Source organism: Equus caballus, chromosome 26 (genome assembly GCF_041296265.1).
Source record: "Equus caballus isolate H_3958 breed thoroughbred chromosome 26, TB-T2T, whole genome shotgun sequence".
NCBI classification, from domain to species: Eukaryota; Metazoa; Chordata; class Mammalia; order Perissodactyla; family Equidae; genus Equus; species Equus caballus.
The window spans coordinates 34769584-34786708 of NC_091709.1; the positions used below are offsets into that span (position 1 = coordinate 34769584).

A 17125-nucleotide genomic window follows, 5' to 3' on the forward strand; every position below is an offset into this window, starting at 1 on the left:
CTGGCCTCATAGAATGAGTTAGGAAGTATTCCCTCTGCTTTTATCTTCTGGAAGTGATTGTAGCAAATAGGTATAATTTATTCCAAAAGTCTTGTAGAATTTACCAGTGACCTCATTGGGGTTTGGTGCTTTTTGAAAGGTTATTAATTATAGATTCAATTTTTAATAGATATAGTCTTATTAAGATTGTCTATTTCTTCTTGTGTGAGCTTTGGCAGACTATAAGATTTTTCATAACAAATCAAGTTTATTAGTGATTATTAAACTATAATTTTTTACTTATTTATTTTTATTTAGTTATTTAGATGTCTGATTGGTTTTTTAAACTTTTGTCTGTCTCCCCCACTAGAATATATCCTCTGAATACAAAGATAATCATTCTTGTTCAATGTTGCATTAGAGTCCACCACAGAAATCAAAGAAGACCAAAATATATGCAGAGGTATACCATGTTCATGGATTGGAAAACAACATTGATTGGATGTCCATTCTCCCAAAATTGACGTATGGATTCAACTCAATCCCAATAAAAGTCTCAGCAGAATATATTTGTAGATATTTACAGGCTGATTTTAATGTTTAGGTGGAAAGGAAAAGAACTAGAATAACCAAAATAATTTTGAAAAATAACAAAGTTGGAGGGTTCACAACACCTAGTATCAAGAGTTACTACAACCCTGTAGTAAACAAAACCATGTGGTACTGGTGAAAGAATGGACACTAAATAAGTAGCTGATGAAGGAATAAATAATCCTAACAGTAAGCTAGCACAGTGGTTGGCCAACTTTCCAGAGAGGCCACAAATACTAATGTCAGTGATGATTCTGTCCCCCTGAAAAAATACAATTACTTGCAGAGAACAAATGCAATTTGTTTATTTAAAAGTATGATTTCCTCCGACTATAAAGGATTTATGTTCATGGACAATACTAAAACCATAGAATAGGAGAACCAAGAATTTACATTTTGAATATTATCAGAATCAAATCTTCTCTCTTCTTGTAACATAACAGAAGCATTTATAATTCCTTAATAACAAAGAGGTTCTTTGAAGTAAACATAGGTAGTATACAATCCTTACTTGACTGCAGAGATGATAAAATGGGGCATTCCTTGGAGGAAAAGAGTTAATCTTCAAACATTATTTCAGAGGTATAGGATATTCTAGAATGATGTTCTAGCAGCAAGAGGAATAACATCTTCTGTAGCAAAATGGTTGGTACGTATAGCAGCCACAGCCATAGCCAGACCCATATCCACAGCCATATCTGGAACCATAGCCACAGCCATAGCCACAGGCATATCTGGAACCATAGTCACAGCCATAACCACAGCCAGAGCCACAGCTATATCCACAGCCCCCATAGGAATTCCCATAATAGTTGCAACACATGGTGGCAGAGGATGAGGTTTCAGTTGACGGGCAAAAGAATGCTTCTGAAGTTTAAATGTCACCTATGACCCTGGAACCTTTCTATACCTACAGGAAGGGCCAGGGAATACCATCAGTTTTGTGATTCATGCAATAAATATTTACTTAATACCTAGTATGTGCAAATCTCTCCTGTCAGTTGATAATGAGAGGACTTGGTCTTTTCACAGAGACAGCATCTGTCTTAAATGAACCCATTATTATAGAGTCTCCAGTTTTATTGGGGAACCATGTTTGTTTTTTACCACTCAAGTGTTCTTTTCAGCCAATTATAAATCTATAAGGAAAATTTCCATCAATTACCCAATAATCTGAACACATGATAACAAAGATAAATTTTGTGAAACAAGGCTCCATGAAAGGTAGGGAAGTTTATGTTTGGAAATGCAACTGTTAGCATGGACTTGACTAATTATCTTGGCCATCTTAATAATTGCTAATTGTTTTATAGGAGATTTCATTAGAGCTCAATGCTGTCCTATACAGAAAACCCTCAATATTTTATGTCATAAAATTTTTATGAATCCAAATACTCATGAATATAGTATTCTGATAACATATCACCCCAATAGCAATTCTTTCAATAAATTTTTATCGACTCTATATGGTCGTTTAGTTCAAACCAGAACAACACACACACGAAAAAAACATCCTTTGTAGTAACACTCTTGAATATTTTTTAAATCACACATTTCCTTTAGACATTTTAATCTGTTTGATCCCAATGAAAATGGAAAAATGTAGGTAACTAATAGTATGGAAATTGGGGTACAAAGAGGATAGGAAATTTACTGAGAGTCACACAGCTAATATATTACCAAGATCAAGTATTTGTTCTTCTTTGTTATTCTACATAAAGTCTGCCGTTCTAATCACTGGACACTTGAACACTTGCTGTAACAGAGAGCTTATTGCTTCTTATGGTGACCCATTTCTCTGTGAAATTACTCTGTTATAAAATCCCCACATGCTTCAGAGTCTCTCATTATTCCCAATGTCACTTTGGCTCCTAAATAAAGTTTATTTCAGTGTTGTGTTAACAGGCCAGTCCCATCAAGTACAGCTAAGAGTGCCTCTCATTCTTTCACTTTAACCCAGAGTCCTCTCTCCTTGATACCCATTGGTATGACTTGTCCCTTGATCTCTACTGATATGCAAAGATGATGTTCACATCATCTAAATCAACCATACCTCCTACTAGATAATTCAGAGAAGAGTACGGGAAGCCTGTTGTAAGTTACCACAAAAACAGCTGCTTAGAACAACACCTATTTATTATCTTACAGTCTGGGTGGATCAGGAGTCTAAGCACAGCCTAACTGGGATCTCTGCTCAGGGTCTCATAATATTGCAATCAAGGTGTTAGCCAGGACATCTGAAAAATCTCTTTGCTGTATAACTTACCTAGAGTTGCCAGATTTGCAAGTATATCCCAAATATTGCATGAAACATACTAAAAAGTTATCTGATTTTATCTGAAATTCATTTTTATTCATCTTGATTTTTATCTGCCAACCCCAAGCATAACAATCACAAGAGTGATAGCTCATCATCTTTGTCAAGGTTAGAAGCGAGTTACAGGTCCTGCTCACACTGAAGGGGAGGGGACTCACAAAAGTGTATGTCATGAGAGATCACCTTAGAGTTCAGCCTACCCAAACCTGTGAATTTATTCCTTAAGCCCAACTAGTGATAACATTTTCTCCAGGATAGGTAACATCTATGGCAACAAAGTTTCAGCGCATGGACACTTTCCAAAATATATTTCCTCTTTCTCTCCTGTCCAGAGGCTCTTTCCCTTCTTGTAAGATTAACCAACTCCTATTCATCCTTCATATTTCAGCTAGAAGTTTGTCTCTCTTTCAGAAATATTCCTGACCCTTCTCTCTATTTACTCTTAGTCCTGGGCTCTCTTCTGACTTTTTCCTCTTTATTTCCTTAACAGTCCTGTTACAATTGTATCATAGCAATATTCAGATCTTTGTAGCTTGTGAGATTTTTTTTTGTCTTTTCCACACTTTTAGAAAGCAAGGATGAAATATTTTAGTTCTCTATTCATAGAACAAAATAAAATGTCCTTTATTAGTAGCTTAATAAATGTTTGATGAATGAGACTACTTATTCATCTAACTCATAAGAAATAGTTCTTCAAGAATAACAATCTATCCATCCATCATTTTTTGCCCTTCCTTTTCTCAAGCCTACAATTTCTTTCAAGATTCAAGGGATTCTAGGAACACTGAATTTATTTAACCAGGGGTGGTCAAATTTTGACTCAAGTTCTGACAGTCTTTCTACATCCCAAATGAAGATAGGATTTCCAAAGCCAAAATATTATAACTTGCCTTCTCCTCCCAGTTATAGAAACATAAAAGATTCCAGTTCTGTATTTTCCCAGTGTCAGCATCACCATTTTTACAATCTGTCTTCGAGGCTCAAATTCATATGTAACCTACAGTATCCTAGAACAAAGTGGAGACAGAAATAGATAGGTAAGATTTGCTAATTCCACCCCTCTCCTTGAGTTTATAATTTCCTCCTAAAATCACCCTAGTAGTGGGTAATCCTGCATGGGTTTAGACACATCTGGTGATAGAGCACTTAATGAGGCAGTCACTCTTCTTTCTGATTTTGTCACATATTAAGAAGGGCTCTTGTGTTGAGATCATCCATTCAATTCACCATATTTAACATCTCTAGAAGGACACAGAGAACATTAACAATACTAGTCTTACTAATTTTGCAATACCAGTCTTTCAGATATATAAATGTATATACTACCCTCAGTTCCCACAATTCTAAGTGCTAAGAAGAAATACATAATTTTTAGAAATTATCTAGTCTAGGCTTTTCTCCCTTCTCCTTCACTGTTGATGTCTAAGATCTTATAGGTTATACCTTCACTGAGTCCCTGATAACCATCTGTTCCTTTTCATTATTGATGCCACCACTCAAATCCAGGCTCATTAACTGTTGAACTTTCCAACACATTTTTTTTACCATTATCGTTTTCCCAAAGCAGATTTTTCTGAGGGATTTGTCTGTCTGTATGGGTGCACATGTTGATGAGTATATGAGTGCTGATTAATATGGAAAGAAATAAATGGGTAGATCCAGGGTTATGAAACACAAATGCTTAATAGCAAACCCTCAAGTAAAATGAACTAAGAACACAAGATTTAGCCAATAAGGAGCCATTTTTTCAGGGATAAAATTCAAGATGTGTAACATTCAGCATGTTACAGGTAGTGACCAATCAGAATGGAAGCTAGATATACACAATTGGAATGAAAAGCTGAGCATAAGCCCTGCTGAGGAGGTCACAGAAATAGAATACAAAAATAAGAGTCAATAACATATCTGACACAAAAGATACACAAACTTATTAGGACCGATGAAACATTTATTTGGAAATAATCACAATATAGAAACATAGACTAAGAAGATAGTGGGTTTACACTTGGACTTTGGCCAAAATGAGGTCTTCTGCCTTCCAGAAACATCATGGAGTAACTCAGGCCCTCTCAATAACAAACAAGACTTTCAAGAAGACAATCAGTTTTCTGCAGGCTCTGACTACTCTCTATTCAGTGGGATGTAGTATGATTGTGAAAATTTGTAACAGATATGGCCTTAGAATGATCATTTTACAGGAAAAGGTGCACTGCAGTTACATTCTAGCAGCAAGAAGAATAATATATTCTATAGAAAAAAGGCTGGTAGCCACAGCAGGCAGAGCCATAGCCAGACCTGTATCCACAGCCAGAGAGACAGCCAGAGCCAGAGCCAGAGCCATAGCCACAACCACAGCCATATCCAGAGCCGTACCCACAGCCATATCGAGAACCATAGCTACTGCCATAGCTGCAGCTACCACATGAGTTTCTGTAGGAGTTGAAGCACATGATGTCTACAGGTGGAGGTTCTACAGAGGAGCAAGTGGAGGTTTCTGAAGTTTGAATGTCATCTTTTGCCCTGAGACCTTTATATACTACCAGAAATGGGTGGGGCACACAACCTAGACTTTGTCGCCTCATCACCACAGCAGTTTTCATTTTTAAAAAGCTCATGATTCTAAGGACAATAATTTTTTTCAGATAGTTGTGTCCAGGATATGGCCTTTAGCTAGTCATAAGAATTATGAAAAAACAATTGTAACCTACTCATGAACAAGTATGTCTTGTGGAATGTACCAAGCCTATTTTAGATTTTCACTCCAGGGAATATCAACTCTCCTGCAATTCCAGGTCAACATACTTGGGCACTGGGAGATGCTCTAGCATCTCACATCTTAGCATCAACAGGAATGGGCCCAGACTGGAAATGAGACGCAAACAGCAAGGGCATAAGGTGAGGCATTCCTAGGTTATACCCACAAGAAAGTGGATGGATCCCAGGTAGAATGGCCATTGCAGTGGGGGCTGGAGCAGGAAACAGGTGAGATGAAAAAGACCTGAACTGGTGTAACACAAGGGTATGCACCCATGATTTTGTCCAGTGCAATATAATCCACTCTATTTAAGAGTTCTTGGAAATTTTCAGTGTGATAGTTTAGTCTATACCTCATGTAAGAATTCCTGGACATCCATAACATGCATTAGGCAATAATTCCTCTGTTCTTCCATAGTTCCCTGTGCCTAACTCTATTGTGGTAATCAATATGTTGTATTAGCATGCTCTATTTTAATTACCTGATTCCCTCAGTCAATTGTGAGTTATTTAAGGCTGATAATTTTGTGTTTATTTTCTGTGAATCTAAAGAACCAGGCACTAGCTAACTATTGAATGAGAGCCTATAAGATTTCTTCCACCTGTAAAAATCTTTGTGTGTGTATGTGTGTGAGGAAGATTGGCCCTGAGCTAATATCTGTTGCCAATCCTGCTCTTTTTTCTTGAGGAAGATTGTTGCTGAGCTAACATCTTGTCAATCTTCCTCTATTTTGCATGTGAGATGCCACCACAGTACGGCTTGACAAGCGGTGCTAGGTCTGCTCCTGGGATTGGAATCTGTGAACCCTGGGCTACCAAAGTGGAGCACACCAGGTTAACCACTACACCACCAGGCCAGCCCCTAAAAATCATTATTTTAATGTATGGGAAATTATGTAAGAAAATAATAATAATAATAAATAACAACATTTCTATTTTCCTCTATAGCTTTTGAGGCACACTTACATTTATGACCTCATTTGATTCTTACAAAAACAATGTAAATTAGGAATTTGTGTTATTTGTATACACATGTTACAGATGAGAATACAAAGGTCAAGGATAGTTAAGTCTTGCTCAAGGACTCTAAGCTGTTTAGTTGTTGAGTTGAACTGTTTCAACTAGTACTATAACATAAAACATTTTGAGTAGAAATTATGGTAACTTTTCTAGACTTCTCAAATGTTAGTTGATGTAAGGAAGAATCACCCTAGATCAGCAACTTCCATGCCAAACTAAGAACTCAGATTCCCAGGTTTGTCTTCTAATTATGATTGTCGCACTTTTACAATTTTCTCCACTAAAATATGTTCAGCATTGGCTCCATTCCTGCAAACTCCATGACTCTTTCCGCATTTAACATGTCACCTGCTTTCTTCCCAACACAGCTTTAGCATGACTATATTTATTTGCATTGTTCCATTGATTGTTTTTCTAGACAGTGACTGAACAGTACAATTTAATTTTACAAGAATTTTTGAGTACTTACATCACGCAAGTGCTATTCCAGGGCATAGAATATTGAATAAAAAATATGTAGCTAGAGCTCAAGGACAAGCTCTGTGCTTTAGAAACTCTCCAAGGAGAGCGAATCACCATTTCCTTTGGACCAGTCTCTCATTTCACCACACGCTATTGAAAACTTAGAGTATTTTCAGGCTTTGAATTCCCTCACCCATTCAATCTTCAATTTACTGCAATCAATATTCACCGTTATCATATCCCCCCTACCAAAAACAATTCTTCACTGAAGATCCCATACCTTTTGCCGAATCCAATAGAAACTTCTAAAGTAATTAATACAATTTGATGATAAAGTAAAAAGCAAGACCAGATCATCAGAAAAGAAGCTACTCCTCTGAAACCCACTAATTTGTTACTAAAAATACAATGACAAACATTATGTCAAGTTACTTGGTGTCACAGCATATGTTAGAGTTCATAATTACGAGATACATGTATGATAGATGTACAAAACATCTAACTTGGTAATGTGCCTATGTATTTGACATGAGAAAATTGACATTATGGATTAAATTCTGAGATTATCAAAATATTGTCAATATTAAGCATAATGTGTAAGGTTGAGCCACATAAAATTGCCATTTTGTATGTTAAAGATGGTTAAATGTCTTTAATTTTATATTAAGCAACCTAATTATAAATATAATACAAAATCTACTGTGTTCTCACAGTGGTAGAACTTCGCATATTTTATTTAATTTGGTACTCTCAACAATCCTGATCTAGCATTATTTTATCATTTTATCCTTGAGTATACTGAGGCTCAGAGGAGTTAAATAATGTGCCCATGATCACACAGCTAATAGCTGATGGAGCCTATACTACAGGGAAAATGGTGGGACTCTGGAACCCAGGCTTTTAATCACTATCTATACAATTTTCTTTTTGTAAGTGTGATCATTTGGATGACCTTGAGGAAATGATATCTCACAGAAGAAGAGAACAGTTAACAACAATGTTTCATGTGCAGGAGAACATGGATATCAACTTAAAGCAGATTCTAAAGACTTCTGGACACAGAGCAATACTGTAGCCTTTCCTCATTAATTTCCATGGATCTTTCCTTTTTCTTTTTCTTCTTTTTCAGACTCATGATTAATACGTACCTATTGCAAAACTTTCAAAGAAATAAACTTCTTCTCAAGGACAGGAAGGATATGGGCAGTGGTGTGCTGTTAATTGTTTAATGACCTCTGCTGGGGGTAGGGGGTTTGATTTGCCAATTTCCGTGCGGTAAACACTCCTAGCATGACTAGTTTCAAGTTACTAACTGGCTTATGACATTTCTGAAAGCCTATACCATCTTCTAGTACTTGAATAAATGAACTTTCATGTTTAGAACTTTAATCAGTATGGAATTTCTTTTGTGTATGATGTAAGGCAAGTATGTATCTTTTCTGTATCCTAAACAGATGGCAAATTGATCAATCCCATTTAGTGAATAAACTATCTCAGATGAAAACTTTGTCCTTACTAGGCACTCCCCTGGAGTCTTTAGCACTGGCTACTGTGGTCTTACTGGCTCAGAATGATCTACTCCCTGTATGTTGATAACATGGCTAGATTGCCTGATCTTTCCTGGCGGCCTACACAACCTCTCTTCCTAGCCAGAGTCCTCTCTTGGCCAGCTTGTTATAACCTTCTACAACCACATTGTACAGACAGACACAAGTGATTTAATTTTATAGCATATTTTATTTAACCTAATATATCCAAAATGTTATCACAATATATAATGAATATTTTTAATTATTTGATATACTTTTCATTCTTCTTTTATACTGTCTTTGAAATCTGATGTGTACTTTATACTTACAGTGCATTTCCTTTTGGACTAGCCACATCTCAAGTGCTCAGTAGCCACATCTCTCTAGTGGCAACAAGATTGGACAGTGTAGCTTACGAGAAGCTGAGAATTGCTCTATGGATGTATCCACTGATTATCATTTTTCCAATAGAGGTTACTACTGTAGCAATTTGCTGCCAGCAATTTTACTTCTTTTTCTAAATTCCTCTGCCTTTCCTTTTATTTTCCTTCTCATGTAACTGACCAAGTTCAACTCATCCTTTATGGCTCTGCTCATATCTTATCCTCCCCTGGAATTAATTTCTGTCTCTGGTCTAGCCTTCCCTTTCCACATTCTGACTGATTTAGGTTTCCCCATGAATTCTTCCTCGGCAGCTCCATAACATTTGTAAACACGCCTGCAATAATGTGAACGTATAATTTACTATTTTGTATCCAACTGAATAGTTGAATTCTTGGAAGAAAGAACTATGTCTTATATCTCTGTCCCCAGTACGAATCACAACACATAGCTGGAACACAGATTTTTAAGATTTGTGAAATGGCTAAAAGAACAAACAACTGACTTTACTATTTAGAGTTTCTAAAGTATTCAATAGCTCATCAAAGGAAAGGATTTTGTGTTTCCTCATGAAGGAGATTTAAAGCTTAAATCATATCCTTCTATGAAAAGTACTCACTTACATCAATTTTGTTCCATTTCCTCCACAATGTGATTTGACATGTGAAGCCAAATGTTCGTTTTTGCCAGCCTTCATCAATCCATGCCACACGTGCACACATGCACACGTGCAAACTTTCTCTAATTTTATCAGCCCTGTCTCTCTTAAAATTATCACCATTTTCTCATTTCACTGAAGCTGAAACTCTCAAATTTTCTTTCAATAAGAGTTACAACATTTCAGATTTTGAAAATATGCTAAACAGTTTCTTAAAACCCTTTTCAGGATATATAAATTATCTTATAAGTGGTTAGTAAGTAATACTCTTCCATTTTTCAAAATGCCTTCAATGACAAGAAACATGATGAAACAATAAGTTAGATTTTTAAGGAGCTATGGTGGTAAGAATTCCCTTCCCCTGTTTGTAAGGCTAACCTCAGAGTTACTCAGACCACGGTCAGTCCTCAGATCTGACTTACAAATGTTCCAGCTGTGAAAATTGTCCTGCCCTCAAGAGAACTCCTGTTTCTTCATCAGTTGGACAAATTATGCCCTGGGAATAACCTCACTTCAGGGATCGTTTTGATGGCAGGGCCATCTTCCTTGGAATTGTCCATTTTGTGGGGTCTCCTAGCTCCAAGGACCTCAGAGTCAGAGTTTTTGCAGTAACTGCTGTCCTGGAGATGAGACAGTGACACATTTATCACTGCTGGTTAGAACTGAGTCTAAAAGGCTCTGTCTGTTGTAGGATCTAAATGTTAGGGGTTGGAAGGTTAGACGAGGGAAGGACAGTAAAGTCAGAACCCAACAAAGTAGTAGGCTCCCCGATGCAGAAAGTAGACCAGAAATTTTAATGCCATTTTTATATCTGTCTCACTGAGGCACTAGACCTTGCTCTTTTCCAGTGGAAAATGTGGCACCCCCTGATCATACCCAAAACCTAATAAACTTCTCTTCCCCTTTTATACTTGCCACTGTCCATTCTGGTCTTCTTAGCAAATGGCATCAGATCATTTATCACAACCTCAAAATACCTTTCTAAACTATCTCTCTAAAACGTCAGCCCTTACTCTATTTCCCATTAAGCTCTTTTATTCCCTGCATAGCAATTAACTGTCTGAATTTATCTTAATTGTTCTTTACTTTTTTTTTTTATCTTCATCTTCTGCAATAGAAACACTCTGAGAGCGGGAAAGATATCTATAATTTTCCTACTGTGTCTTCAATGTCTAGCATGGTTCCTTTTCAACAATATTCAAAAATATTTGTTAATTAAGTGACTTAAATCAATTTCCATAACCTCAACATACACAAACAAATCTATTTGCACTTCCGTCAAATGCAGATGCTATGACAGAATATTACTCTTCTAACTTATCCTTTTCTTAGGTTTTTATTACTCATGTGCTTAACATGTGAGTCTGCTTCTAATATCTCATTAACCCTGGAATTTCTCTTTCATTCCAGTAATTCTTTAGGAACTCAGCCAACTCTCCTCTCCCTCATATTTTTGTCATAACCTCCTGAATAGGTGTCAATCCTCCCCCTTTTTTCCCCTCCAGCTCCATTCTAGAAACATACAATTTCCACAACACAGTTCTGAAATACTCTGTGACTCATGGTTGGGTAGGTGAGTGTCTGAGCATGTGGAACACAAGAAAGAGGTGAAGAACACATTATTTACGATATCAGTATAAGAGTAAATGTCTGTATTTTATCAAGGAAAAACCCAAGTTCAGGCAACCTATTTTTAGTCCAATTTTCAAAAGAGGCCATAAGATCTCAACCAGGAGTAATTCACAAACAAGTACACAGAGAATTGTTACAAACAAAGATCTGTTTTTATTAAGAATAGATGACTTGCCACACTGTAGGATGTTGGAACCATCAAGACAGACATAACAGAGATCACAGACTAAAGGATAAAGGCTAATATTTGGAAAATAGTCAGATGATACATCAGAGCCTGGGATCACAATGATGGAATTATAAAAATGGGTAGTTGGACATCAAAGCCCCCAGCAAGCATGTAATTTCCTGGATATAGAAGTCAGGGGTGCAGATCCCTGTATCAACCTATCTTTAGACATGTCATTTTAGAAGTAAAGGAGGCTTGGATAGTGATGTTCTAGCAGCAAGAAGAATAAGATCTTCTATAGCAAAGTGGCCTGTAGCCACAGTAGCCAGAGCCAGAGCTGTATCCACAGCCATAGCTGGAGCCATAACCACAGCCATATCCAGTTCCATAACTGCAGCCATAATGGGGGCTATATCCACAGCCATATCCGCAGCCATATCTGGTTCCATAACCACAGCCATAGAGGGGGCTGTATCCATAACCATAGCCGGTCCCATAACTGCAGCCATAATGGGGGCCAAACCCACAGCCATAGCCATATGTGCAGCCATAGCCACAGGAGTTGCCATAGTAGTTGCAACACATGTTGTCAGGAGAAGAGAATTCAGTTGGGTTGCAAGAGGAGGTTTCTGAAGTGTGTGTGTCTTCTACTTCTCCTGGCCCTTTATATACTGTCAGTAATTGGCAGAGCATACCATTCATCCCTGACTTAGCCACAAAATATGTAAACAACTTGTATGTGCCAGTTGCTGTTGACAATCATTAACAATGGTTTGCTTAAAATGAGCTCATTATTTTAGAGTCTCCAGTTTCAATTAAAGAGCATCATTTACATTTACTCTGCCAAAGAATTGTCTCAATAGAATCATGTGCCCAAATGTAAAACTGATACCCATTTTCAAACCCTTCTATTATTAAATAGCTACCTCACACAACTATGTTGTGGGGAGTTATAGGAAAATTTTGTCCTTTTGGTCGCTACTCTTTCCTAAAATGTCTGCCTTGGCCCATAGGGAAAGAAATACTCCCATCTCCTTTCTTGAAGCATTGCAACATCTTGCCAGGCTTCTCAAACTCAGATACCTACTGTCAGATATCTACTAGTTTCTTGTAGCAGAAAACAAGGATGATGCTAACTCTCTAAGGCACAGAACAGCCCCCAACAACCAAGAAACATCTAGGCCAAAGTATCATGGCACTGAGATCAGAAATCTTGGCTTATAGCTCTGCCTCTATAAATAAGCTCTTCTACCTGTAGGTGTCTCAATCCAAACATGCCCTTTCCTCTCATTCTATCCCAAACATCTGAACTTTCCATCACCAAATGTGCAAAGAGAGTGTTTTTTGTTTGTTTGTCTGGGGGAATTCTTTTTGCTCATCTTGCTTCTCTAGGTTTTACTTAAATCACCATTTTCAGAATCCAGTGGACTCCAAAACTAAATATTGCTTATGTAAAAACTATGAAATCCAACTTAGAAGCGAGTAGGAACTCAGGAAGATCATTCTTTCTACTGGATACTGGAATTTCACAACAAATGAATGAGTGGTGATCCACTACTTTATTAAGTACCTTCAACAGGCATTTTCACAAAACCGCTGATTTCGTTTTCTGAGAAATTTCATTATTACACATTTTTCCTTCATTAAGGAATCTTCCTATTTCTTTATATTGATCACAGGTCTAATCTGATCACTGTGTGATGTTTCATTACTAATAGTAAATATTAAGAAAGTACATCCCCATACCAACTTTTCTTTTCCTTTATTTTGTCTCCTTTTCTGTCATCCTTGAAAGTCAAAACTATAAATTCTGTTTCACAAATTCCCTGGCATACACACTTTACTTTTTAATACTACTTTCAACACCCACTTTTAGGCCACAATACTCCTGGATTGTTGAAAAACTATTCTATCTTGATTTCATTATTTCTACTATTTTTCCATTCAGATCTCTGGATACTGCTCCATAATGGTGGCAGTGTGTCTATTTTCTGCAGCCCTGAATAACCTGTTCTGAGTTCAATGCCTGGTACATAGTTGACCCTAGATCAATATTTCGCCAATAGAAAATGGTGCATAAAATCAAATACACATTCAGCTGTTGGTCTGCCACTTATGAGCTATAAGATATTTAGATATATTACTGCCATCTTCTCTTTTAACTCAAACTGAAACTCTCAAATGTTCTTTCTCTGAGAGAGTGACAAGATTTCAGACTTTGAGGAAGTTTTAAGTGTAAGTTTGTGAGGACCCATTTTGAGATAATTAAGTTGTCTTAAGAAATGATAGACTCTTTACTGGATACGCAAATGATCTTACACATGCTAGTAAGTGATATTCTTCCATTTTGCAGAATGCTTTACATAATAAAAAAACAATGAAATAATAAGTTAGATTTTTAAGGAGCTGTAAGCATTAGAATTCCCTTCCCCTGTTTGTAATACTAACCTCAGAGTTACTCAGAGCACACTCAGTCCTCAGATCTGACTTACAAATGTTCCAGCTGTGAAAACTGTCCTGCCCTTGAAAGAACCCCTCTTTCTTCACCAGTTGGACAAATTATATCCTGGGAATAGCCTCACTCCAGGCTCGCCTTGATGGCAGGGACATCTTTCTTGGAATTGTCCATTTTGTGGGGTCTCCCAGCTCCAAGGACCTCAGAGTCAGAGTTTGTGCAGTGACCCCTGTCATAGAGATGAGACAGTGACACATTTATCACTGCTGGTTACAACTGAGTCTGAAAGGCTTTTTCTGTGGTACGATCTAAATGCTAGAGTTCTGGACGTTCAGAAAAGGAAAGGACACTAAAGTCAGAACCAAACAAAGTAGTAGGCTCTCCAACCCAGCAAATTGACTGTAATTTTTAATTCCATTCTTATGTCTTCCCTAGCCAAAGAGAGCCCCATTAAGGCACTAGACTTTGCTCTTTTCCACTGGAAAATGTGGCGACACCAGATTATACTTGAAACCTAATAAAATTCTCTTTTCACTTTACGCTCGCTACCATCCTCCCTAGTCTTCATCCAACTGGAATCAACTCGTTTGTCACAACCTCAAATTCCTCCCTGAACTATTTCTCTAATCCTTTAACCCTTTCTTTCTCATTAAGTTGTTTTATTCCCTCTGTGGAAGTTATCTGTCAGAATTCATTTTAATTATTCTTTACTTTTTTTTTAACTTCATCCACTAGAATGTAAACACTCTGAGAGCAGGTCAGATATCTATAATTTTCCCACTGTGTCTTCGGTGTGAGGGATGGTTTCATGTCAAAAATATTTGTCAATTAACAAGTTAAATCAACTTCCACAACCTCTATATATACAAATCTATTTGCACTTCCATCAAATGAAGATGAGGTGACAGAATATTATTCTTCTAACTTATTCTTTCTTTGTTTTTCTTCCTCATTTGCTTAACACTGAGTCTACTTCTAATTTCCAAATAACCCTGGAAGCAATCTTTTTCATTCCATTAATCCTTTAAGCTCAGAAGCCACATTATCTCTCTCTAGGACTTTTGCCTTGACCTCCTGAAGATGTGTCATCCCTTCTCTTCTTTTCTGTTGTGCTTCGTCTAGACACAATGCGATTTCTAAAGCACAATTCTGCAATACTGTGTGAGTGTTCTTGGGTAAGAGGATGTCTGAGCATGTGGAATATGAGGATTAGGTAAAGAAGATACCATTTATCATGCAGGTATAAGAAGAAATGCTTGTACTATGCCAAAGTAAAATCCCAATTCAGGCAAGCTATTTTTAGCCAAATTTCCAGAGAAGCCATATCATTTCAAAAAAGGAGTTATTGACAAGCAAGCACACAGAGATTTCTTAGAAAGAAAGAACCACTTTTATTGAGAATAAGTGATTTGGCCCATTGTGGGGTATTAGGATCATCAACATAGTCACATCAGAGAATCAGAGACTAAGGAAGTAATGCTAATGTTTGGAAAATAGATGATACCTCAGAACTTCAGACCACAATACTATTCTAAATATGGATAGTTGGAGGTCAAAGCCTCTGTAAAGTTGTAATTTGGGGGTATAGAAATTGTGGGGTCCAGATTGTTGAATCAGCATTATCCTTAGATACACCATTTCAGGAACAAATGAGGCTTGGATAGAGATGTTCTAGCAGCAAGAAGAATAATATCTTCTGTAGAAAAATGGCCTGTGGCCACAGTAACCAGAACCAGAGCCATATCCACAGCCATAGCAGGAACCGTATCCATGGCCATATCTGGTTCCATAACCACAGCCATAATGGGGGCCATAGCCACAGCCATAGCCACAGTCAGACCCACAGCCATAATAGGGGCCAAACCCACAGCCATAGCCATATCTGCAGCCATAGCCACAGGAGTTGCCATAGTAGTTGCAACACATGTTGTCAGGAGAAGAGAATTCAGTTGGGTTGCAAGAGGAGGTTTCTGAAGTGTGTGTGTCTTCTACTTCTCCTGGCCCTTTATATACTGTCAGTAATTGGCAGAGCATACCATTCATCCCTAACTTAGCCACAGAATATGTAAACAACTCGTATGTGCCAGTTGCTGTCGACAATCATTAACAATGGTTTGCTTAAAATGAGCTCATTATTTTGGAGACTCCAGTTTCATTTAAAGAGCATCGTTTACATTTACTCTGCCAAAGAATTGTCTCAACAGAATCATGTGCCTGAATGTAAAACTGATACCCATTTTCAAAACCTCCTATTATTAAATAGCTACCTTACACAACTACGTTTTGGAGGATTGCAGGAACATTTTGTCCTTTTTGTCGCTACTCTTTCCTAAAATGTCTACCTCTGCCCATAGGGAAGGAAATGCTCCCATCTCCATTCTTGAGTCATTGCAACTTCTTTCCAGACTTGTCCCACTCAGATACCTACTGTCAGATACCTACTAGTTTCTTATGGTACAAAATAAGGAGGATACTAATTCTCTAGGGCACAGAACAGCCCCCAACAATCAAGAAACATCTTGACCATAGTGTCATGGCACTGTGATCAGTTTGTGAGTGTCTTTAGGTCTGAAGCATGTTTATTGTATGCAGCATATATATGGGTGTTGTTTTTTGATCCAATTGGCCGCCCTATGCCTTTTGATTGGAGCATTTAGTCTATTAACATTTAAAGTAGCTATTGATAAATATGTATTTATTGCCATTTTGTTACTTTCTTTTTTTCTGGGTGTTCTGGTAGTTCTTCTCTGTTCTTTCCTTTTTCTCTTGCTCTCTTCCTTTGTGTTTTGATGGTTTTCTTTACTAATATGTTTGATTTCTTTGGTCTTACTTATTTGCTTACTTATTATAGGTTTCTAGTTTGTGATTACCATGAGGATCCTATATAATATTCTATGTATAGAGCAGTCTATATTGAGTTTATAGATTCTTTAGCTTGACCTCTTTCTAAAAGCTCTACTTTTTCACTCCCCTCCTCCCACCTTTGATGATTGTGAAATCATATCTAATCTCTTGTTTTTTGTGTGTCTATCCATTACCCTCTTATCACTGAAATAGGTGACTTTAGTTCTTTAGTCTTTTAACCTTCATATTATCTTCACTGGTGGTTGATCTGCTACCTTTACTATATTTTTTCCTTTGCCAGTGATTTTATTGCCTGGTTTTTTGGGGGGTTATT

General features: G+C 37.2%; 3 protein-coding genes across 3 annotated transcripts; all 3 read right to left on the minus strand.

Annotated features, from left to right (window-relative positions):
• Positions 1 to 1177: 1177 nt before the first annotated feature.
• Positions 1178 to 5372, minus strand: LOC111770749 (keratin-associated protein 21-2-like). The gene is made up of 2 exons (XM_023629879.2): positions 5207 to 5372; positions 1178 to 1298 (listed from the first exon to the last, which is right to left on the minus strand). The coding sequence occupies exons 1-2, from the start codon at positions 5335 to 5337 to the stop codon at positions 1178 to 1180; spliced, it is 252 nt and encodes an 83-aa protein (XP_023485647.1). The 5' UTR covers positions 5338 to 5372.
• Positions 5373 to 11453: 6081 nt separating this feature from the next.
• LOC111770821 (keratin-associated protein 21-1-like) lies at positions 11454 to 12131 on the minus strand. Its single transcript, XM_023630198.2, has one exon. It carries the CDS (start codon positions 12075 to 12077, stop codon positions 11763 to 11765), a length of 315 nt encoding a protein of 104 aa, XP_023485966.2. The 5' UTR covers positions 12078 to 12131; the 3' UTR covers positions 11454 to 11762.
• A 3183-nt stretch (positions 12132 to 15314) lies between these two features.
• On the minus strand, positions 15315 to 15927 carry LOC111770820 (keratin-associated protein 21-1-like). The gene has a single exon (XM_023630197.2). The coding sequence runs from the start codon at positions 15871 to 15873 to the stop codon at positions 15619 to 15621; it is 255 nt and encodes an 84-aa protein (XP_023485965.2). The 5' UTR covers positions 15874 to 15927; the 3' UTR covers positions 15315 to 15618.
• Between the last annotated feature and the right edge of the window lie 1198 nt (positions 15928 to 17125).